This window comes from Sciurus carolinensis, chromosome 10 (assembly GCF_902686445.1).
Source record: "Sciurus carolinensis chromosome 10, mSciCar1.2, whole genome shotgun sequence".
Classification (NCBI taxonomy): Eukaryota; Metazoa; Chordata; class Mammalia; order Rodentia; family Sciuridae; genus Sciurus; species Sciurus carolinensis.
The window spans coordinates 103,193,311-103,219,668 of NC_062222.1; the positions used below are offsets into that span (position 1 = coordinate 103,193,311).

The 26,358-nt window shown below is 33.1% G+C and overlaps 1 protein-coding gene across 1 annotated transcript in view; it reads left to right on the forward strand.

Moving 5' to 3' along the window:
• The first annotated feature begins 2,701 nt into the window (after positions 1-2,701).
• Gabrg1 (gamma-aminobutyric acid type A receptor subunit gamma1) overlaps positions 2,702-26,358 on the forward strand; it is a 93,700-nt gene continuing 70,043 nt past the window's right edge. The window contains exons 1-2 of the mRNA XM_047567570.1: positions 2,702-2,904; positions 24,326-24,474. Of these exons, the coding sequence (XP_047423526.1) occupies positions 2,801-2,904; positions 24,326-24,474 (253 nt within the window). The 5' untranslated portion in view covers positions 2,702-2,800. The remainder of the gene's footprint in view (positions 2,905-24,325; positions 24,475-26,358) is intronic.

Sequence of the window (26,358 nt, forward strand, 5' to 3'; positions counted from 1 at the left end):
CTTTATTTGCTAGATATCTGTAGCTTACTCCACCCCAAAATTTTGACAACTGAAAAATACCTCCAGACATTGCCAAAGTGCCAAATGGTCCAGGTGAAAACTACTTGCACACTGGAAGTCAGAGAACTTTTTCCAGTTCCTTACCTACTTAGCAACTTTTGTAATTCCAATCTAGAATCTTGTAAGATACCGGATATGTTTCCCTAGATGTGTGCTCCTATGAAACGCTGGTTTGTTTGATTAAACACAATGTTCCTTATTTGTTTTACTCAGACATACAGTATGTAGGTTCTCCATTTTCTATTCCATTCCACCCCACAAATATAGCTGGTTTGTCAAATCAAAGGGGACAGACTGTTAGAATTGAGATATGGCTGATATACAAAGTATCATTGCTTTTATCAGGTTCCAGTAAGATTAGATCCCTTGTACACAGTTTATAGGGAAATTAACTGCGACAGCAGAGTAGGATCCATTTCTAAGAAAACACATAAGAAGGAAAAATATATATCAGATGAAGAGACATAGGACTAAAAAATCAAATAAATGTACATGAATAAAAATATTGGAAAATATTTTGGCACAAAATTAGAAAAATAATAAAGATTTTTGGAAAATACAGGGAAGTTTTCTTTTTCCAGTTCTTTATCTTCTATGAGAATAAAAAGGTGATTTGTTACTACCTAAGAACATATCCTTCACCTTTCTTCTTCATTACTTTTTTTTTTTAACTGTTCTTCACATCTTTCAGTTACATTTGAGAAGAGTAAGAGCAAAACCTCCTTAAGAGTTATTGATGGGAGGACTATCAACAACTGTTTTATAACATAAGCTGCTATTATATTCCCATCAATATGTGACAAACCCTTACCTAATTTTTGGAAAATGCATGGGGTAACTAGACAAATATTTATTATTCACAATTTACTTCAAGTGAATTAATTCCTACTGAGTGGTTAATCAGATTAGTGAATCAGTGTGTGCATCCAATGAAACATTTAAATAATTTTCCGAAGCACATTTTTAATTGAAATAGGAAAAAAAGAAAAAAAAAAAAAAAGAAAAGAAAACCCAAAACTCAGGACTTACATTTGCATTAACTTTTATCTAAATAACCTAAATTTATTTCTCACAGTCTATAAAAATGGATCTTTATTGTTATATAAGTAATTTGATATGTGCTGCTTTGATTAACATGCTTTATGGAAGAGAAAGATGCTGCTTAATTAATGTGTAATGGGAGAACAGAAACAAGGAGGTTCAACAGGAATTTTCAGAAAAGTGAAAGGATGGTGAACCCGAGAGGAAAGAAAAGTGTAGCCCTGCAAAACATCTGTTATTCCAGGCAAGAAAAAAAAAAAAGAAAGAAAGAAAGAAAGAAAAGAAAAGAAAAAAAGAAAGAAAGAAAGAAAGAAAGAAAGAAAGAAAGAAAGAAAGAAAGAAAGAAAGAAAAGAAAAAGAAACCCTAACCTTGTTATTCCCATTCAGTTCCTTTAAGTGATTTCAGTGAGTAGTGTAGCAACAGTTCCCTTACCGCTATGCACAAACACTGTTACTTCTGGCTTGAACTGTTTGCTGGGAGACAAATATTCTCAAGTAACTAGGTGATAAATTTCAGTTCAGCCCTGAATCTGGCCAGTTCCAGGTGGTTGTGGAGTGATTAATGAGGCAGCGAAAGACCCCAACCTCAGGCGACTTCCGTGGGAAGCAGGGATTTAGCAAGGCGTAAAGGCAGAAGATGGCTGGGCACCGAGCCTGCTTCTCCACCACCACCGTCTTCGCTGGTACAGTTGTTCCAGCTGCCAGAGGCTTTCTGGTTGCCTTGGCAACTCTGCGGCTCTGCTGGGAACTCAGAGCAGACCCTCTGAAGTTAGGTGCCACACACTAGAGCTCAATAAACGCAAAGGCAACTGGGGAGGAAGAAGAGAACAAGGACCACCCTCCTGAGGCTAAGGGAACCTTTCCACAGTCAGAGTTGTGTTTTGTGTTTTGAAATGAGATCGTTCTTGCCTGCCATTCTTCATTAGTGTCGTCTTTGGTGCCTGGCGGGAGAAGCTGACTGTAAACCCTCTCGCTAGAAAGGCGGGGAGAGGAGAGGAAACATTGTTACCCGGAATGTGACGAACCCGCTCCTTCATTCATTTGGTTACAGGTTCAGCATCTCCCGAGAGCTCTTTTGTGCAGAGCACTGGGTCAGGTAGGAGGTGTGCAAAGAGAAACGAGGCACCGCTCACCTTCAAAATAAACAAAAGATAATTAACCAAAATGAACAGAATTCTCCGGAGCCTGGGGGAAAACAGAAGCTGCCTGCTTCTCCCTGGTCTCTCTTGAAAAACAGATTCGGAAGCCAAACCCAGGGGAGGAAAAGAGGCATTTTCCCTGAGACAGGAGGGAAGGCCGGGGGCGGGACGTGGAGGAGAAGGAGGCAGTCTTTCCCTAGGGAGCGGATCTGTCAAGGCCACTCAAACGTTTCTCTGCGACTGGGAGGAAGTAGAGGTTTATTTTCTTTTAGAAAAACGGAGCCCTTTTCCCTACTGGGCTCGGTTTCTAGTAGGAGAAGCCCCGCCTCCTTGGGCCGCTGATTGGTCCAACTCTTTTTAAGATAATTTATGCCAGCATCCTCTGGATTTGATTGGCTTGCCTGCTTAGTTCCGCTGGGAGTCGCATCCTACCTGGTTAGGAGGTGTATTGCCATTCCACACACTCCCTGCTCCTACTCGCTCGGCTGCTGCTGAGGTGGGAGGCAAAGTCCTGGTTTGGAGATTGGGCTCGTGCAGTACCAACAGAAAAAGAGATCCCGATGGGTTCTTGGAATGCTTTTCTCTTCTCCCCTTTTCTTCTGTGGAGTCAAAGTAGAGGGGTGAGGTTGATGTTCTTATTATTGACCCTGCATTTGGGAAACTGGTGAGTAAATTAAAAAACTTAAAACTATTCTTTGATATCCAAATCTTCCCCCCGTATTTCCCTTTCTTTAAATCATTCTAAATAAATTTCATTTCCTGAGGAAGTTGTGTACTATTTACCATCACTTTATTTTCCCATTGTATCTATTCATTCCCAGCATGAAATTAGCTTATTTCTGAAGCATTGAGATCTGTTCAGTTGCTTTCTTACTTCAAGCAGAGTACAAACTAGTGAAGGTTCAGTTACTGGGAAGGGTTGTAGGAGAGTAGAAATGACTTTGCTACTAAATTTAGTGAATGAATGCCATTGATGAACTTTCTGGATGATTCTGCATTTTAAAGACAGAGCTATCTCACAAACTTCTTATTAACAGCATGCATGGTTTGTTGGATGCTTTTCTTTATACTAATACAGTGGGTTTTTTTCCCCTCCTATTCTTTAGTAACTTTCTGGAATAAACCAGTGTTTTACAAGATTATAAATCTGACTAAAATCTCTATCAAGGTTGAAAATGTGCAATTTCTAAGACAGAAATGACCCTATGTATTTTATTGAAACCGGTTTTGAGTGGTTTTTATTTTGGTTGACTGTCCACTAGCAAAATGTAAGGTGATAATGAGTATCTTGGCTGTATGTGTGCATGATATTACCAATCACAAGCCTCCAGCCTTAGAGGAATAAGATTGGGTGGCAGTACCTTTCAATGAAACTTTGAAATCATTCTGGTAGGAAAATAAAATGCTCAGATATCATGCCTAGATCATGTGAAAGAATAAAGGGTGAAATGAATTAAAATATATTGATTAAAAAATGTAGGTGCTATATATGTCTGGGCCACGCTACCCAAATCATGTAACTCATTTTAAATAAGTGCATTTTTTAAGATACATTATAGTATTATATAATTCTTTTTAGAACTTGAGTAAAGAACTTTGAAGATAGAAACGTGCCTTTAAAACTGTAGCATCGCTAAAATGAATTATTATCATAATTTTATTGTATAGCTAGAGTGAGTATTTTCTTTTGCCATTACCGGCAGATAGAACAAATATATTTTCTCTAAGAAAATTGAGATTGGATTAAAGTATGAGTAATTTCAGTCTTGCCAGAAAATTTTTGTCATTTGTTTTTTTCTGGTTTCACAGTTTCAGTTTATTTATTTATTTCCCTAAGAATGGCAAATATTCTATATGATAACAAAATGCTCATCAATGAATTATTCCTTGTATATGTTGTATCATATTGACTTATTTCTTTGAATATATTACAGAATTTTATAGAGGATATTTAAGTAGAACACATATCTTCATAGTATTACAAGAGTAAAAGCAAATTTACCTAGTGGTTTTCTGAAGTAACAACCTGTATACTCTTCTGTAGTTGTAAGGACAACTTTCTCTTTCAACCTTATAGGCAAAGTACATAGTAAAAAGCATGTTGTTCATTCAAGAAATCCTTTAAGTAGGTGTATTTTGTTTTTGAGGTTATTTATGTTATAGTAATTGCAACTGGCTCCTGAACTCCAGTTTCTCAGAGTTAAAGAACTCAGTGGTGTGGTGGGCAAGCACAGGTTTAGCAGTCTAAACACGCAATCATGCATGTCAAGCATCTTTAACCTGTCTGGACTCAGTTGCTTAATCTAAAAAATGAAGGATAGCAGTAGGCATTTATGATTGTTTCCAGTATTGACATTCAATGCATATAAGATTTGAATTGACACATAAAATGACTCAAGGGTTGCTTCACTGGTTTTTCTTAGTAGTTCCCAAAAGGGAAATTTGTCAATGTGGGTGCCATATACTTTTTTTACCATGTGTATGAGTGAATGTTATACAGCTAAATTGATAAATAATTCATTTTATCATAATAGTACAGATAATCTGTATTATTCCACTCAGTGAATATACATTAAAAACAAATCTGTTGTTATAATTAGCTCTTAGAGCCTCATGAAAGTTTATGACTTCCATTTTTAAAGTAGCTAAAGTTGTGCTGAACTTTTCTTGCTTTTAATACTTACATAGAGATAATTGATGTTAAATGCATAAACCATGTATGATCATATTTACTCTTCTCTTTCTCATTCTGAGGGATCTTTGCAAAACTGACCACAGGTAGTTTTGTTTGTAAGTATTTTGATGTCAGAATAAATAAATTAATCTTCACAATCATCTCAAATCATCTATTTTGGAATTTACCAAATTTGAAGCTTTTGTGTGTGTGTGGTACTTGGGGTTCATGTCCCCAGCCCTTTTTGTTTTTTTTGTTTAATTTTGAGACAGTGTTTCACTAAATTGCCCAGGCTCATCTTGAACTTTCAATCCTTCAGTCTCAATCTCCCAAGTAGCTGGGATTACCACTGTTAGCCAACTTTTGTTGTTGTTCTGTTGGGGATTAAACCCAGAATCTCCTTCATGTGCGTGCTAGACAAGTACTCTACCACTGAGTCACATCCGCAGTTCTTGGTTTGTTTAATTTCAAGACAGAATCTTACTAATTTGTGCAGGCTAACCTCAAATTTATGATCCTCCTGCCTCAGTCCTCCAAGTAGCTGTGATTATGATGAGGCACCACCATGCCTAGCTAACTTACTTTCTTTCTTTCTTTCTTTCTTTCTTTCTTTCTTTCTTTCTTTCTTTCTTTCTTTCTTCTTTCCTTCCTTCCTTCCTTCCTTCCTTCCTTCCTTCCTTCCTTCCTTCCTTCCTTCCTCCCTTCCTCCCTCCCTCCCTCTCTCTCCCTTTCTTCCTTCCTTCCTTCCTTCCTTCCTTCCTTCCTTCCTTCCTTCCTTCCTCCCTCCCTCCCTCTCCCTTTCTTTCTTTCTTCCTTCCTTCCTTCCTTCCTTCCTTCCTCCCTTCCTCCCTCCCTCTCTCTCCCTTTCTTTCTTCCTTCCTTCCTTCCTTCCTTCCTCCCTCCCTCCCGCCCTCTCTCTTTCTCTCTCTCTCTTTCTTTCTTTCTTTCTTCTGCATGTTGGGCAAGCACTCTATCACTGAACCACATCTCCAGTCCCTATTGTTTCTTATATTTAATCAGAAGCAAAACCTTCTCTTCTTATAAGTTTTCATTAAAAATTTTGCTAAAACCTTTAATTAATACCTTATCTCTTTATTAGTTTTCATTAAAAGCATAAAGGAGAAATATTGTATTGATTTTTGTATTGGTAAACTGTAAACACTGATCCTTGTTTTATAACTAAAAGCTGTAGTTATGGATCCTGTGTTTCATTCACTAGGAGACCCTGTGGTCTCTGTTCAAGTTGGTTTAAATTTACTCAGCTTCCTTTAGCTTCTTTATAATGTTGAAAAAAATCTAGCTATAATCAGGTTTTCAGAAGGACTTGAAAAAGCACCTTGTGATTTATCTGTTCTGAAATACAAACTGTGATAAGCTTTGACCAACAAGTTGTATTCTGAGTAAAGCTCAAGGAAAATAACTCATTTTTATATAAAAGTTTTCCATGGATCAATAATCATACAATGTAGCATTAAGTTTCCCAAGTGAAAATATTCAAATATAATTGCATTTAAAATGTACTTTAAAGTTATTTCTGTGGGCATGGTAGTGAATGAAAGAGTTTTCTTTAGTTGTCTAGATTTTTGGTTTAATTTTCTAATAACATACTGAAGATAACCAAGAAAGCTTGAGAAAAAAAATAATGATGCTCCATGTTAATTACATATTTAAAGAACCAAGCGACAACATGATTTTGAAGATAAAGCGCAAAAGTCATAATTGACAAGTCCCTTGTGTGTAGAGTCTTTTTAGGTTATACAAACAATACCCTTCTTCAATTCCATCCCATTCTATACTATGATATGCACATTTGACTAAGTAATAAAAGGAAGTGTTTGACATTTCATTCAAACATTAAATAGAAGAATACAATATTTTATAGTTTCTTAAATGCGATTAAAATTGCTTTGGGATATAAGAATGAAGATGGAGGCCCAAAGAGGATAGATGAGGAAGGATAGAAAGTTGAAAGGTGGCTGTTGAGATCTTGAGAAAATGTCATCACTTACAGTCAATGAATGTGACAAGGCAAGAGGCGGAATGGATATAAATGCAGAAGGTTTAGGAGACTAATTCACATGGGCCAGCCCCAAGTGGATTTTACCATCGAATTTAAATTATAGTTTCAGCTTTGCCATTTCCTATTGGAATAATTTCAGACAAATCTTTGAGGCTGAGAGTTTTCATTTGTCATCTCTATTTCTAGATTATTTTAAGACTAAGAAAGAAAATTTGTGCAAAGAACCTAGCACTTACTATTTTGTCTGAGAAAGACAGAATAACATCTATTCTGTAGAATCACAGTAAATCACAGTATTATTGATCTTTGTTAAAGGAATTTTAAATCCAGTAGAATAAAGTCTTTAGATCCTTGTGTGTAATTCAATACCTTTTAGGTTTGGGAGAGATCACCTATTCATTATTTAACAAACGTTTATTGAATACCTGCTGCATATGGAACATAGAGTAATGTGGTAAGTTTATAGTGGTGAATACAGTAGACAGGAGTATTACTCATATGGAGCCTGTCTATCTGCTAAGATCTACATTTCCAGTTTTAATAAAAAAACAACAGCAACAAAAAAAAACTTTTAGTCAAAATAAGTAAACATAGCCCCAGGATTTAAATTTTTGAGACTAGAGGAAGCTGAGAGAGCAAATCACAATCAATAAAAGAGAACTGAAGAGTCATAATATTTCTCATCAGCTATATCAGAAGACTATGGAGAAAATGTCTCCAAAATTCTGATGACAAATATCCAGCCTAGATGATGATATTTAATCAAATTGCCAGTTAAACAGGAAAGGAGAATAAAAGTTTAGATACTGTTACTTGCCCATTTTTCAAATGGAAAAACAGGCACAGAGATTTTTTGCAAACTTATTAATAGTCATTTTGGTGGTAAGTGTTGGATTCAAAACTCAAATACAAATGTTCTATGTCTAAAGCTTGCATTATTTTAAAAATATTTTTTGGGGGGGATTATTGGGGATTGAACTCAGGGGTACTCAATCATTGAACCATATCCCCAGCCCTATATTGTCTTTTTTATTTAGAGAGAGGGTCTCACTGAGTTGCTTAGCACCTCACTTTTGCTTAGGCTGGCTTTGAACTCCCTATCTTCCTACTTCCTACTTCCTGAGCTGCTGGGATTACAGGCATGTGACACCACACTCAGTTAAAGCGTGCATTCTTAAATGTCAAACCGCTCAGATTACAAATACAATATAAATCAAAGAAATTGTGGATAAAGGGGAAGGGAAAGAAAGAGAAGGAAGGAGGAAAGAAGAGACATAGTGAGGACAGAAGGGTAAGAGAAAGAAAGGACATTCTGGGGAAGGCTGAAAAAGAAAAGAAAGATAGTGTAATTGTCCTTTCAATGAGAGAAGCACAGTAAGTAGAAAAATCTACTCTGCATGTACTATGTACTTTCTGGGATATCATGCGCACTGCTAGAGAAATTATTTTAGGAAAAACTTCAACACCCTGAACTCCTTGATCAAGAAAAGATGATAATAGGATAAAGAATTAAAAGCAAGAATTTTTTTTGTGTAGATAAGTTTTGTTGAGTAATGGCTACTTTATTTTCAAGGATTTTATACAAAATCACAGTTGAATTTATGATGCATAGTTGTGCAGTTATACCATAACCAAGTAGTGAATATTACTCGAAGGCAGATTTTCATGCCATGTAGAGGTCCTTTAACAAGATAATGGATGCCTAATCACTAGGTCTATTCAAACAGAAGCCCGATAGCAGTTTCTTGTACTCTGTTGCAGGCAGATAAATTTATGATTTTCTTTCTATTTTTAAATGTCTCAGAATTGAATTGTCTCAGTACTAAAATAGTTTGGCAAACTCAAGTCCTGTTTCAGAAAATAGTCTTAGCTGCTAATACATTCTGTAAACATATATTAAAAACATCATTCATTCAGCAACTATTTACTCAGCGTTTGTATGTAATCAGGGTCTGAGGACCTGCAGATGAAGTGTAAAGCAAGATAAAGTCCTTGCCCTTTGTGTTGGTGTAGTACAAATAGGATATATATATATCATATATATATGTATATATGATATATATGTGATACATACACACACATATGTACATATATATATATACATATTTGTAAGAAGCTCAGGATATGTGATACATACATATATACATGTAGAAAGCACAGGACAGAGAAATCTGACACCTTGCTTCTGGTGAACTTAACTGGTAGTTTATGTTGAGATGGTTCATTAATAGAAACAAGTAAAAGAGATAAAATGTTGTAACCACTACTTAGAACTCTAGATGAGGTGCAGTGAACATACTAAGGAGGTTGCCATCAATGCAACTCTGGGAAAAGATTGTATTCTGCCAGTTGTCATATGCACAAGTTCAAGGGACTATTAGTGAAGGGTGTAGAGAGACAGATAATATAACTGTGACCACTGCTCTGGTTTCATAGTTTGTTAGTTTTTTGAAAACTTTCTTCTCTGGCCATCTATCTTGTGGCATTAAAATAGTGACATCCTACTAAAGGGTATATAATTTAGTTTAATAGGTAAATTTTGAACTGTGGCAATCCTTTTCTCCCAGGAAATATGTATTATAAAATTTTTACATTTCTGTTTAGTTTTAGACAAATTTTGAATGACAAAGTAATGGAGACTATGTGAAGCCATAGGGATATGGAATTAAATTAGATAGATCCTGCTCTTCAGTGTGTAGATGGAGTGGGCGGATCAGAAAATCTATTATCAAAATACATTTGGTTTAATACAAACATTTTAAAGTTGGTTGGATTTGGTTCCCCAGATAGCATTAAGACTGGTAGAATGAGATTCGGTATGTAGTTCAATGGTAAAGCACTTGTCTAGCATGTGTAAGATCCTGTGCTTGATACCCAGAATAGCAAAACAAACGAACAAACACTCCTCTAGAATTGATCTGGTCTCTAAGTTAATCATTGGGTAGATTTTTAGGACCATCATTTATAATTATATAATATGTGAATTGCCTAAGTACAGGAACACGCTCACCTCTCAACCATCCTTGACGTGTACCATTATAAAATTATTTTTCAGCATATAGCACAATGTCTGGAGTAAGGAGTACTTATTACACAAAATAGCTTTATGATTAGTGAAGTAACCATGTTGACTGAATTGGATTTCAGAACTACTCATATCTCTGTATTCTATGATGTTTTTATTGGGTGCAGGTGGCTTATGAACATATATTTATTTCTGAGATTTCCTTAGTAATAATTTTTTTTGAAAAATCAGTTATTGTCATAACTGGAATAGATTAGAAGGAAAGGTTGATTGTTTCTTTCGCACTTATTTTTATTCTCTCCTTTTTCAAGTGAATGGTCCAAAAGGATCTTATGTTAACGAAAATATTTCAGTTTGATTTTTAAGATTCTGAGGAAAAAAACATGCTTCTATATTCAGAGGTATTAATTTCCATCTTTTTCACTTTTAAGGTTTTGTTATGTATTTCATAACTTAAAGTTTCAATATGATGATTTCACTTTGCAAAAATTTTAGCAGCCTTAAAACATTTATCCGGTGCATAAATGTATCAAAGATTTACAAAATGTGAATGTCATGAAAGGTTGAATCATTTCTTAATCTAACTTATGTGCTAGTAGGCTATATGGATACAAACTAAAAATAGAAAAACAGGACACAGATGATTTTAAAAAATATACTATAATGAAAAGTTTTTTTTCTCTTCCTCTAAAAATATTCATATGTAAGTGATTCCAAAAGAACACTTATTATCCCTGGATATTCACCACACCCCTGAAGATTAGACATGGAATGCATGGTTGCTAGTTTTCTACACTCCATTTTAAATAGTAAAGTTGACCTGCCAAACAAAGTAAATAAAACAAAAACAAAAATTCAAAAGTTGGCAAAGAGCGTTGCTTTATTAGTAGCACTTGTTGGTATACTAAGGATCAATTAATAAACTTCAAATGTTTCAAATCTATAACCGAAGACATTTAGAAAAACATTTTAATAATTATTTTTATGATCTAAGTATATGCCACTTTATCTACTAATTTAAAAAATACTACTTTGGTATTACACAATCCCTTTTTTATTAGTGAATAGAATTTTACATTCTTGTGTCTAACTAGATGAACTATGCTCCATTAGTCTTAGGAATTTCCCCAAATCTTTTTTGAAACCAATGAAACACTCTGTGCTAAAATTATAGATATATTTCTAGATCTAAATACCTTTTTTTAACCTCCTTTTAATGATGGTGCAATATTCTGCTTTATAGAGGTATAATTTATGAAATCATTCCATAATAGATTATCTCACTTGCATTTTGTCTGGTGTGAAAATTGTGTGTGTGTCTATACATGCCTTTTGTTTCAAAATATGTATCAATATTGTCCAATTACTTATCATAAAGCCACTCTTACATTCTATTAATAGCTATAAAGTGGCATTCATTCATATCATTATCAGTCCTTAATGTAATAAATCTTTAATATTTTGTCAATGTGGTTAAAATTATGTCACAGAATTTTGTCACTATGACTAAATTTTTTGTCACATTTTTTTTTCTCTTGCAAGCAGTAAATGTTAGCAAAATGTAATGTATTTTTTGCTTTTTCCCCTCTGAACTATTGTATACTAACTATATTATAAATATTTGTCGGCTGATGTTTTGTCTCTAACATTGTCTAAAGTGACCCATGACATTCATAAATTCTTTTAAATTTTTTTTCTGTTCCTACTGTGGTTATCCATTACCTCTCATGGTCTCCTCACCCCAAAAGACAAAAACCATTTTCAATACTTTCTTTAATTATTTTATACTTTATTATATCTTATTCTTCATTATACTGTGTGAGTTAGGAATATTATTTTGATTTCTTCTGAATTAATCTGCATTTCAATAAATTTACTGAATAATTCAGTTGTTTATTTATAAATCAACTAGTCACTTTTATCCTATAATAGATTTCCATACATTTGGAATCTGATTTTGATACTTAATTTTGTTCTCATTGATTTTTTTTTTTTTTTTTTTTTTTGGTGTTACTGGAGATAGAAACTAGGGGGTTCAACTAAGGTATATCCCCAGTCCTTTTTATTTTTTAATATTGAGACAGGGTTTCACTAAGACACCTGGACTGATCTTCCTACCTCAGCCTTCTGAATGCCTGAGATTGCAGGCCTACACTAACTACCATGTGTGGCTCTCACTGATATCTTTGTTTTGTTACAGTACAGTTTTAACTATAGTATGTGGTATATATAAAAGGTTTTAACCATAGTATATATAAACTCTGGCAGTACAAATGCCATCTACCAATTTTTTTTTCTTATTAACTGTCATATTGATTGTTAGACTTAAATAGATTTTAAGCTGTTATAAAATATAGGATTCTGGTTAAAACTGAATTAAACAATTTGGGAATGAGATATTTATAACAACTTATAGCCACATATTTACTTTGTCTTCACTTTTTGTGTCATTATATTCTTCAGTTGACTCCTTTAGTTTTCTTCACATAAGACTCATATCTTCCTTGTTACATTAACTCATAAATTGTATTTCAATTGTGAAATAAATCAGTTGTTTTTACTTATGTTTTAATTATGATGAATTAGTACTAATATCAGAAAATTAAAAATTAAATAGTTTTATGTAACATTAGCTATCACAATTCTCCTGTTTTACCCGATAGATATACTTGCCTGTGTTTTAGATTCACCTTAATTTTACCTGAAAATAACACCATGAGTTCTCATATTTTTCCATTCATTCACTTGTTCTGTGAGTTTTAAGATATTATTAGACCCTTAGAGTGTGTCAGACATTGGGTCAGGTGGGTGCTAGTGATATATGTAATGCCCTAGGCCCTGCCTTACATTAGCTTAGAGTGGTTCATAAATAAATAAATAAATAGTTAACTACGAAGCAATGCGCTCGATCTTCTTAGTCTATCCTACCTATGCCAATTGACTAGAAGTAAGAATTTGTGCAAGTTACTTAAACCTCTCAGGAATTCAGTTATCTTCACTTACAAAATTTACAGGATACATGTTCATTTACTCATTCCTGCAACAAATAATTGTGTGCCCACTTTGTGCCAGGCCACTTTTCTAGGCACGATGTAGCATCAGAAAACTAAAGAAAATTCTCACATTCATGGATCATGGTGAGAATAACACAATGTGTTGAGAACCCTAGAAAAAAGCTTGTCTTTTAAGATTATTGTGGAAGAGTGAATTTCTTTCATTTTAAACAAATTTAAGATCAGTGAGGGCAGAAATTCCACATTTAGCTTCTACTTGATGAATGCATGCCTGGACCACATTAAGCAAGTTGAACTGAACAAAATTGTTTTTCAGTTGAAGAGATTTAACAAAATATCACTTTTCACAGAATGATTTGGTGATATATCTAAATTAACTACTGAAATCTTACATACATTGAGAGAGCAGAACATCTTAGAAATTGACTTAACCCTGGTAGGCTAATTGTTTCTTTATATAAGAACTTAATGTAAGTAAAGTTCATTTACTTAATAATCTTTAACTTTAAAATATTGGCCATCCTGAGATTAACTTAGTTGAGAAAGGCAGACCAACTTGGTTTCCTACTTAGGAGACACATATGAAAAATGTATAAACTCATTTCTTTTTTCCATCTAAGTTTTTCCAATATTATATAATTCTGAGTATTTTTTTCATTGCACTCTTATCATCATCTTCCATTGGGAATCTTCCCCAAGTATTTCAAATGGAATGAAAAAGAAACTTTTCTAATGATACTTCTTATATATATTTAAATACTTAACGAATACTCAGAATGTGCAAGGAAACCTATTGTTTTTCCATTGTGTTGTTTAGAGTCCTGTTTTTCCTAGCATAAGTATTTCTTTATCATACATCAATATTTTAACAAATATGGAATTAAATTTTCATTTTATTACTGTTCTTTCTTGTTAAAATTAAATTATATCACCACTTGTAGAATAGATTCCAATGATAGTTCAATTAAGAAAATAGTGATCATAATTACAAATCATTTGAAGGTCAAAATCTTCAGTAGAAATATTGCCCAATTGGAAAGTTTGTAAAACATGAGAATTTTGTAGTTTGAAAACAAATTAATAAGAGTACAGTATGTCTAGACAACATAAATTAAAATAGGTTAGGATTGCTGATATTTCAAACCCAATGCCAAGGGGACTGTCATTTCTATTCAGTGATCCCAAACTGTACAATTTTAGATCATGGTCATAATTCCTCCTATGAGACACAGAGGGGGAGATTGAAAGAGAGAAGGAGAGGAAAGAAGGAATGAGGGGAGGAAGGAAGGAAAGATGGAAGAAAAGAATGGGAACAGAGGAAGTAACTGATAATGAGAAGGGTGTGCATGTACATATTGTTCATGTATGTGTGTGTGTGAAATTTAGAACCACTGCATTGAACTACTAAATAGCAACTTGTACAATCAGGTTAAAACATTTTATTATACATATTGTTATCATGTATTATCAGGGAAACACATAACAATCCTTTTATTCATACTACATAATGCATATTTAAAATTTAGCTGAGAAATGATGAGCTATAATGAATTCTAATTAATGAAAAGTAAGGAAACCATATTCAAGAAGGCAGAGGGTAGCGGTGGATGATTGTGAAATCATATTCAAAATAATGATATCAAAATGGTTACACTGGAACTGAAAAGATGAACCAGGTGATCAAGTACCATCATCCTTCCTCCATCTTTCTTTTTGCATCCAGCCTCGTGACAAACTTGGAAAATTATTGTTTAAAATTATGTCTAGTTATTTTGTTTGACTTACAAAATCTTATTTAAGAAATGTTTCCAAGGTCAGATAATAATAAAAGGAGCTTTTCAGCATAGCAAAATAAATTCATATGCCTAATAACTGCATTAAAAATATTGGCCATCCTGAGCTTAATTCAGTTGAGCATAGTAAGACCAAGTGTTCATTTAGTTTTCAGTTATGACCTTATGAGATTTTATGTAAATTGGAAGTAGTAATAATGTTCTTGATAAACTATACTTTCAGTTAATAAAACCTATTCCTTTAAAATGTTGTTTGTTGGTAGACAAGGTTACTTTCTGCTGAAGAACTGTGCACGTAACAAGCTTTGCCATTGACTGCCTCACTTTATGTTGAATTCAGGCAGTTGATGGTGAGTGGAGGAATATTCTTCTCCCTGGTCATCTTGCCTCTTCCCTACCAATATAAAATGAAACAAGAGACATATATCTTCCCTTTTCTAACTCTGTTTGTCAAGATCTTTTGTAGTATAAGATTCTTTTAATCCTAAATAATAGAATTGTGCTTAAGCAAAATAACTAAATAAACAAATACATGAATGACTAACTACAGGGTATCACCTGAGCTCCAGTGAAGGATTGATCAACCAAGCATCAGGAAAGTTGGGGACAGGAAAGTCCTGAGGTCCAGGTAGCAGAAATACCTGCATTTTCCTTCTTCAGTAAAACCTTCACCTGAATTGCACTACAGACTAGCAGTTTCTGCATTGCTTGGTTAAAATTCTCCAGGGGCAGGAGTAAATGACTGGCTCACTTAGGGGGTAATGTGTCTACCTTATTCTGAACAACTTAGCCTGAGATATGGGTCCCTCAGGCTACAAACAGGGCACATGCTTGAGGGTTGTTTTTAGATAAATTTAAATTAAAGTAAAATAGGAAATTATACTCACAAGTGTCTATAAAACTAGCCATTTGAGACAAGAAAGCACAGAGCTACTGGAACCTTGAGACAAAATATTTTGGTCCATTTCTTGTTCATGATTTTATGGATCACTTTTGTTTTTAATGATCATATACAGATTAACTGGAAAGTATTTTCAGAAATATTTGCTGAAATCAGCAATATCTATCTCAAGATAGACAATATGATATTGATCAAGTCATATTTGATGTTTACATTTATGATGACTATATTCATATAGTCTGAAGTAAGTTCTGTTTGTGTAGTATAGGAAGTTTTTAAATTTAAAATATTCCCTCAAGTTAACAATTACCTGTTACAAAACATTTCCCTTTGATTATATAAATTATCACATACTCCCAAACTCTTCCTACAACACCTCAATGTTCAGGCAGCCAAGATAGACAGCTATAGGACTATTTGAAATGCAGAAACTTTCTTCTTCCATGAAAAACACAGCTGTGTGCACATATAGACGTATTATTCTGGGTTATTCTTCCTTCAATCTCAGCAGATTGACTTTGGCTTTCATTTCACTTTGTTTTGTTTCTAGCAAGCTGGTTTTAGAAAAGACCCACATCTGCAGAACATGCATCTTTTCTTTTTCTTTCTTTCGTTTTTGACTTTGTTCAAAACTATGCCCCTAACTTCAGAAAGGGCCATTCTTCTGGCTCCCTCAAATATCAAAGCCATCCCATTAATTTTGTGATTCGGATTTTCTCATTTTTCTTGTTTATCAATGATGGTAATTGGGACTTTATTTTCTCTGTTTTTGCTACTTTTGGTTGATTTCTGAGAAAGAAATGATAACATGTCCACTTTACCATTTTCAGAATGAAGTCCTAAATTACCTGTTACAAAAGCTTTTGATATTTGTTCACCATCCAAGGATTTACAAAGCTCTAAGTTCTAAAAGTTGAATGATAAAACTGTCTCAAAGATATTTAATGACTTATGACACACTATCACACTATCAGTAAAAGATTAATATTAATATAGAGTTTAAGCCTTCATCTTCTATTTATGAACTTTCCTCTGGGGATTGTTTTATTCACCTTTGTATCCTCAACATGCAGGAAAATGCATGGTACACAATAATCACCTAATATATATTTTCAAATGAAGTTGAATAAAATTTAATAAAATAAGAAATAAACTAAGTGGAATATAATTCACATAAGTCCAATGACCAATATATACAAATAGGTGCTATTCATTTAGCATTATTCTGTACTCACAAATTTTTATCAGTATTCTGTTTTGCTGACAATCAAGGAAACATGATGATATAAAAATTAGGTACTATTTCATATCCATTAGATTGGAAAAATGAATTATGTGACTATGCCTTAATAATTTACTATTGTTACATGTATATTTGTGTCATTTAGGGATCCACATGAATATCAAGAAATGTAATAATTAACTACTGACACTTAAGTATTAGATTTACTATAACACTTTACCACATTCATTACAACAGTTATAATCATTTGGAAAGGGAGAGAAATGTAGAGGATTTTACTCTCTATACTGGGAGTTGGTTTCATAGGCAGTTGATGATTGCATCATCTACTGTTTTTGGAGTTCCTACAATGTTACATAGTAACCTCTTTCTGCTACAACCTACCAGCACATTTAACTAGAAGATATTCTTCCAAGTAACTAGTAAGGAACCTGGTAAGTATGATCATTGGTACTTCTGAATTACTTAATTATATTCATTCTTTATGTGATATGAGAGTTATGTGAAACTTATTTTGTCATTAAGTAGTTGTGAGACCTTACTGAAATAATTTACCTGTTCAGAATTCCAATTTCCTTATTTATTTATTTTTTATGTAAACAGTAGGCCACAACAGGTTCTAATCCTGTGAGCACTTAGAACATTGTATGTTCCTAGAGATGCTTAGTGTAAATGTTAACAATTTAAACTCTATAGAAAATAGCAAATTCTAGATTATATCCATACTTTTGTTCCCAGTATAATCACTTATGTGTGCTTTTTCTCAAGTGAATAACACACACTAATGATGATATCAAAGCAATCTGGTTAATTATCTATTAATATTAAAATGATAGTAGTAGCAAAATGTCCTAGTTAATTAATTGTATTTGATGGCATTAAAATAAGAGTGATAGTGGTAATCATGATTTCTGTGACTATATTTATTTGTTTTCTAAGTGTAAGAAGGCAAGATTCAGATTCCTTGTCCAAGTGTATTTAGCTATTATGTCAGTACTAAGTGAGTTAACTGATGAACTTGTTATTAATATTTATTAACATCAATTTTTAGAGAATAAAAGTAGGGTAACTTCAAATAATAATAATGTAAAGAACCAAATTTGATATTTGCTTTGTAATAAGCAAGGAAAAAGTTTTCCTGTGATGATATAATGATCAATTAATATAAAAATGTCAAAATGTGGGTAAAAAATCACAAAGTATTTATTATATTTTTCCTCATTCTCTTTTACCATGTTTCTACTCAGTACAAGAAGCAACAATTGTTCCTTTTTTCCAATTAAATATATAAATGGCATCCTCAGTGCGTTTCACTTGCAATTATAAGATGTTTTCTCAAACTATGGAGGAAAAATTCTATCAGTATTCCTTCCAGGTTTAGTCAGATTCCTTAGACAATTCATTAAGCTACTCTGGGTTTCATCTCAGTTTTATTAGCAGATTAATGGAAGAGGATCCCTCAAGTGTCAGAATCAGAATATTTGCAGTCACTTTTACGTGAACTGTATACAGGGTGACTATATAATTTATCATACAAAGTAGGTCATTTTGTGGTGAGAAGGTTCTATTGAAAACTATTCTAGGACAACAGTTATAAAGCATTGATTGGGCCAAACTTTGGTGAATATTTATCTTATGCATGAAAAATGGTCATAGTAATTGATTGACTTGCTTTGGACATATTTTCCTTCTAGTGATAAAGATGGTTCTTCTTCATGTTTGTATGACATAGTCCTCTTCATGTTTTGTCTTTATTTAGTCATCTCTTAGTATTAACTCAAAACTTTGTTACAGAAGAATAATTTAGTCATTAAAGTACTTTTTACATCCCAGTGACTAGGGAGGCCAAGGCATGAGCATCGCCAGTTCAAAACCAGCCTCAGCAACTTAGCAAACCCCTAAGAAACTTAGTAAGACCCTGTCTAAATAAGTAAATAAATAAATAAATAAATAAATAAATAAATAAAAATGATAAAGGCTGGGGATGTTGCTCAGTGGTTAAGCACCCCTGGGATCAATCCTTGGTACCAAAAGAAAAAAATATGCAATAGTTTCTTATATCATCTGAAAAAAAATGCAATAGTTTCTTATATCATCTGAAAAAAAATTGTTTGATGTTGTATGATGTGTTAGAGTAATATTTAAGACCAAAAGAAGTAAACAATTATATATGTGACTCAAAACTTTCTTTAATAAGTCATTACAGGTTATAATGGCAGAATGTAGAAGCAGAGGCCTTTAAGAAGTGGATGTCAACATGAAATTAGACATGCAAGAGAGTTTTAAAAAAAAAACGTCTAGGAAAAGTAGACAGAGGAAGGGGGAGCAGGCTTGAGAGAAGAGAAGCTTTGGTAAACATGCGTGTCTGACATCTATGAAAGTAGAGGGGGAAGAAGGAGTTTGTGTCAAGAGTCTCAGAGTACAGTGCCCTTCTAAGAAAGTCTTGCCAGGCTAGTGGGGTTCCTCCAAGGCAAGCAGACTTTTAGAGGAGCCCCTACTCAGGAATGGATCTGCACTAATGCTCCCTTCACATTCAGTTATTGCCGGAAAGCAGCCTGGGGCAGCCTGGCTCTGTACAGACTCTGCCAATCCTGAGCACTGGCAGCCAGGCTGGCAGGCAGCTAATGTTCCCAGTCCAGAGAACTGAGTGGAGAATTTTCAGGGCTGCCATGATAATTTTCTTGACAGGGTATAACGCTCTGTCTCTCTCCATAAAAGTCTCTATTTAATTATTTATTTTGTATGATTAGACATTTATTTCAGAGTACTTTCTGATATACAAAAAGAGGCAATTTATTTTAAGGTAGGCATTCCTGTCAAATTATTTATATTATATTTATATTGTATTTATATTATAAAATGAATCCAGGAAAATTGTTGGATACTATTAACATACAGAAAAAAATAATTTTTCATAATGCTACTCATGTAGAATATTGTCTGTACATTATACTGTTTTCACATCAAACATTTCAAGATATTTTATACATAGATGAAACAGATTATTTTGTTATTTTTCATGCAGTGTTAACTTATGAACATAATTTTATGTTTTTACAGACTTTTACCACCACTCGAATGGATGTGTACATTCTGTTATGTGAATGTGTCATTTGTTGAAATCATACTCTTATTGTTTAAAAATTTTGCCATCACATTAAATTGTTAATGTGATGGTATGATGTTTTCTCATTGTGTATGATGTTTTCTCTATTGTTTGAACAATTTTTTTCCTTTATTAGAAAATATGATCATCTAAGTCAAATACAGTGTTATTTGCCTTTGTATTCCCAGCATTTCATGCATTTTTAATACATGGTAATTCCCCATAAGTGAATTAAAATGCTGGGTCAGAGACTGACTGCATTAGAAAGTCTTCATCAGAAGTGTGATTCATTGAGATGATTATTCTATCTTCCCAGAACTCAAGGGCTAGGTGACTGAGCATTCTAGTCACACACAATCCAAGTAATTCCCAATTACATACCATAACAGTTTCTGTGTTCCTTTGAATTGAAATACAAAATCCACCCCCTTGGATTATTTAGTAAAGATGACATGAGATGGTACCAGGGAAGCTTCAAAGGGAAGAGAAATGTGTCTTCAAATTAAAGTAATCTTGTTCTAAATCTTTATTGTATTATTTGATAGTTGTATATCCTGGAAATTATTATCTTTTCTCATCCATAAAATATATATATATATATATATATATATATATGTGTGTGTGTATATATATATATATATATATATATGTGCTTATTTCATGGAATTAATGTGGATTAAATATCATAATATGTGAAAAGAAACTGACACACAATTTCTGAAACATACTAGGTCCTTAATGGTACATTGCAGACATACAGTTGCCTCATAACAACAGTGAAGACATCAGTTTGTAAAATCACATTATCAAGAATCTAAAAGTATTTCCATTTAGGAAACAATAATACTAATTTAATTTATTTAAAAGAAGCAAAAAAATTACACCTGTTCCTATCAAATGAATAGTTATCCAAAATATTAAAAGTTATAAAAACCTCCCAGCCCTCTAAAGGAGATCAAGGTATCAGCTGTGCTCTAACAGAATTTATAAGTACTATTTAACCACAATAATAATAATAATAATAATAATAATAATAACAATAATAGGTTACTTAAAGTAATTAAATATTCTGAGGGTAATTTTGATTGCTTAGAGGGAAGTTGTAGATAAATTAAAATGAAATTTTCTTTCTGTTATTGGCAAAAATGAGGAAAGATGGCTTTGTGATATTATTACTGACAGTTTTCATGTTACTGCTGCTATCTGGGAAAAGGAGAATATAAATCATTATAAGCTTGTGGTTTGTTGAATTGCTATTGTACAAAATAGAAAAAAATATTTTTCCTTGAAATTTTCATTTGACTATACTGTAGTTTAAAAAAAAATCAACTCTTTATATGTGCCATGACCTGCCTGTATCCATCAGATATTTCATTCTATAAAACTGGGATTCAGGGCTGAATGGAAACCTAAAATTTGGGTTATTGTCAACAAAGCTAATTAGTTAAGAAAACACACCAGCAGGGATTCTTAATAGTTCAGTATTTTCAATGTTTTGGTTTATATATGCTATACATATATATGTATGCATATATGCATACATATATACACACATATATTTACTGTTTTATATGTATGTATATTTACTGTTATATGCAGGGAAAATAATAAGAAATTTTTGAAGAAAGTCATATGTTTCAATAGTATATGCTTCACCAAGTTAAATACATCAAATGAATTCCTGTAAGAGAAAACTTAAGTAAAGGTCTTAACTAAATATGAGACCAAAGTTGATCTTTGCACTGTTTTTGACAGTTAGTGCATCCTTAGAAGAGTGAGGTCAAAGTCTTCATGCTCATTTATAAATTTTCCTTACATTGAAACAGTATTACATTTTCATTGTGTATGACAGTAGTCAGAATACCAGACCTGCTGTATTAGCAATGTTACTTTGTTCAAGTTAAATACCTTCTCATAGATTGTTTCCTTATCTGTAAAGCCATGGAATATAATCATATGAAAGACGCATGGCTCTTGATGGTTAGCGTTGGGTGGTACCAGGGAGCTTTCCTGAGGTTGGATAACAAGCACATCCTCTTTACTGGAATTATATCTTAGGAGAGGTTTTACCAAGGTTACCTGTTTAATTCATGTGGCGTTGGTGGGGGGAAATGATGAAATTTTGGTGTAGTTGAATAGAGGTATGTCTTACTTAAAAACTGTCATTTTGTTTTATCAATCACTAGATGAAAATAAAAGGGACTGTACAGAGGCTGTTAAACTATGATAACAAACAACTCCCAAACTTTAGCAACTTGTAACCCTAAATATTTATTTCTCATTCAGGCTATGTGTTCATTGTGGTTCATCTGGGACTGTTCACATCACCCTCACTCTGGTAATGAAATAATGGAGTAACCTTTCAGCATCATTGGTGTTTAGGTAGAAGGACAAAAGAGACACAATCAACTACAATAACACTAAACCTTCTACTTGGTAGTGACACGTGTCACTTATTTTCCATAAGCCAAAGCTCACCCCAGTTATACACCTGAATTCAACAGGTCAAGGATGAATAATCCTGCAGAAAAGGGCATTATAGGTAACACCACCGAGTTAGAAGTTAGTGGGGTGAGAAGTATAATTCCTGGACAAGACTGACATGGAAAAAATAAGACATACCCTTTTTTGTTGATAATAATTATCAATAGAATTATCGTAAAGATGAAATGAGAGTAAATTCTTTAAAATTATGTTTTAATTACTTTGTTAATATGTGGGTTAGACAGCTTGTCATTACTTAAATATCTGAGATAATCAATTTACACACAGAAAAGGTTTACTGGGCTCACAGTTGGGGAGGTTACAGTTCATGATCAGTTGAACTCATTACTTTTGGGCTAGTGACATGGCAGCAAGCTATATGCTTCATGGCAGCCTGGAAGCAAAGAGAGGAAGAAGGAGAGAAGGAAGTCCCACCATCACCTTCAGGGGCATGTTTCCAATTACCTACACATCCTCCCACTAGACCATACCTTTTTAGCTTCCACTACCTGCCAGTAGTGTCACAGGTTGGGGACCAAGTCTTAACACATGAACCTTTGGGGGACATTTAAGATCCAAGTTATAGCAATATCCATTAAGGATCAAAGGAGATGGGGCTGCATTTGGTAAGATGTTGAGGTCCACATCAGAAGAGATCTGAATGGATAGTAAAGAAGAACAACTAAAGATATTAAGATAAAGTGTGGGATATTTACTATGGGAATATATCCTGGAATATATCTCCCAAATATATGTAAACAACCTAGTAGAATACAGATTTACTTATTCTCCCTATGTTCACATTTAGTCTTTTGGAACCCTTTTCACTGGAGCACTAGAAACTTACTAAAAATCTAAGTCTAGGATGATGATATTCCTCAGATGAGGGTGAGATTACTAGTGTGTTTAAAAAAAAAAACCAAAAACTTTGCTACATTTTATGACTCCTAGATGAATATCTACATTACTGTATATTTGTACCACAAGTTAGAATTAAGCTGAATCTTTATACTTGTTAAGCACACAGGTGTGGCAGGGAATATTAGCTGGGGAGTCAGTTTTATTTTCAATTTTAGATTTGTCCTTTGGTCTTCAGTTTTCTCGATTACAAAATAAAGGCAGGGGGTATTTGGATCTCTTGGTTCTTCCTTCTAATCTTATAATTTGATAAATATGTTCTTCCTGTCCCTTAAGAAAATATGTGCAGAGGGTGAGTCATCCACTCGTGACTTGATGATCACATAATCTTTGACAAAGTTCTTGGAAAAAGATATCTGTTTTTTTTTTTTTTCTTTCATTTAAACTAAAGGAGCAGGAACATGAGAGTGTATAATGCTATTCCTTTATCTTTCTTCAAATATTTCTTCCTACATCTTTCCTTAATATTTTATATACATGCATTTTTATATGTTTTCTAGTAGGCTATTATGACTTGTTCTGTAATTTTTACTTTTTACTCTTTGTTTTGGGGTGTGATAGTTTAAAGGTAGTACACAAATCTAGGGGTCACCATTCACATTTTAGCCTGTAGTTTGTATGAATTTTAATAGTAATTTGGAGAGTAGTCAAGATTCACTTTATTAAATAATAACATTGAAATCAATATTGTACATTATATTTCTGGCCCCAAATTGTTGATTTTCAAGTATTATTATGTCAGATATCTCTCAAGATAAAGGCACTAGTCCTACTGGAAGCAATATTTATGTAATGTTCTTTCCCCCATTACTACTTCCTTATGCTATTATAATAATCTTAAACTATTCTTTATATAAAATTTTTGATTGAAATTTCTATCCCCCCAATTTTTCTTTGAATTATTTAGTGTTGATAAAGCAGATGACGAAGATGATGAGGATTTAACAGTGAACAAAACATGGGTCTTGGCACCAAAAATTCATGAAGGAGATATCACACAAATTCTCAACTCATTGCTTCAGGGCTATGACAATAAACTTCGTCCAGACATAGGAGGTAAGTTTGTTTTCCTTCTGGGATTTTGAAGAATATGAAAAATATCTTCATGATGCTATTTCAAACATTTATCTTAAAATCTTTTAAGTATCTGGTGTATGTCAGAGTCCATGTTGGGTTTGAGGGTTATGGTTGAAATAGTCACTGTTCACAGTCTGAGGTGAGACAAAAGACAAATATTTATTTTGTAATTTTTTTACAACTATTATCTTAAAAGTACTACTTCAGAGTTTTGATAAAATGACCTGAAAGACTGAGCAGCATTTCATAAATATATTTGAAAATAATTGGGAATCCTAGTTTTGTGCCAATGCCACATTCTTGTGGGTTTTATTTGTTTATTTTTGTTTTTTGGTACTGAAAATTGAAACAGAAGTGCTTTGCCAATCCTTTTTAACTTTTATGTTGACTTGGGGTCTCTTTTGGGGATTACAAGTGTGTACCACCACACCCAGCCGCTATGCTATTTTGATTAACACTGTCTTAATGACACCCTAAGTGGAAGTAATCAACTAGTTATTCAAGACCATTACTCTTGGTTCCTTGTGATTTGGTAAAAGTTCAATAGCATAATTAATTTGTAACTTTCCAACTATAATGGTTTAAAACAGACAAACACAAATGAACAAAGATTTTCTTTGCGATTGGATTACATTTGTAGTCAACAAAAGAAAATTGAAATCTTTACCATACTGAACTCTTACCATGTCAAATTTCAGAACACTGTATTTTTCTCTATTTATATGTTTACTTTTCTAAATTATTTTGTCATAAATACATGTTATCGTTTTTGTTAGACTTAATTCTATATATTTGGAAATTTTGATGCAAGAATGAATGTGTTTTTTAAAAAAGGTTTATTCTAATTTTTAGTTTTCAGTATTCATGATTACAGTAGACCATTTCCATATTTTCTCTGTTCTCAAAAGCCTTGCTAAGTTTATTAATTTTAATTACTTATTGTTAGGTTCCTCTGGATTTCTTTCTTTTTGTTGTTGTTGTTGTTGTTCTGGGGATTGAACCCAGGAGTGTTGTACTTCTGAGTACATCCCAGATTCTTTTTAAATTTCATTTGAGACAGGTCTGCTAAATTTCCCAGGTTGACCTTGAACTAGTGAGCCTCCTGCTTCAGGCTTCAGCCTCTGGGGTAGCTGGGGATTATAAGCCTTTGCCACCTTGCCCAGCTCTTCCTCTTGCTTTTATGTAAGATAGAAAATCGTGATTATTTTTGCAAGTAATTAATATTTTACTTCTTTATTTAAAAATCATACATTTTCATGCCATACTGTTCTGAGTAAGATTAAAGTACAAGGTTGAATATTTTTGTTTCTTATACCAGAGAAAGCAATCCATATTTTACTAGTCAGTATGATGTTTGCTGTGGGCTTCTTTTTAAAACCATCCTTTGGTGATTACTTTCTGTTCTTATTTTGTTAGTGTCCCTCCTCTCCAAACCCTCATGTTTTAAATACTTTTCATTCAAATATTGAAGCAATCATATTGTTCATATTTTGCATGTTATTTCTATTTACTATTTATGAAATAATTTTTTTTAAAGTTTTCCTTCCTTTCATAAATCACATTTGATTCTGATATAGTTACCTTTAAAATTTATCAGTAGGTTCAATTTGTTAAAATTTTACTTTGGAATTCTATATGTTTTTGAGGGATATTGACTGTACTTTTCTTCTGTAATGTGTTTTCAGTTAAGGAATCAGATTGTCCTAGCATTTACTAATGAGTTATGTGTTTCTTCTTTTTTTATCCCTGAATTGATCTAAGATGGATGCTGTTTCTTTCTAGAATATTTAAAAGAATTCTTTGTCACATTCATGTTGGCTTAGAGTGATTTTGGGGAAAGATTTTTAACATTTCAGTGTTTTA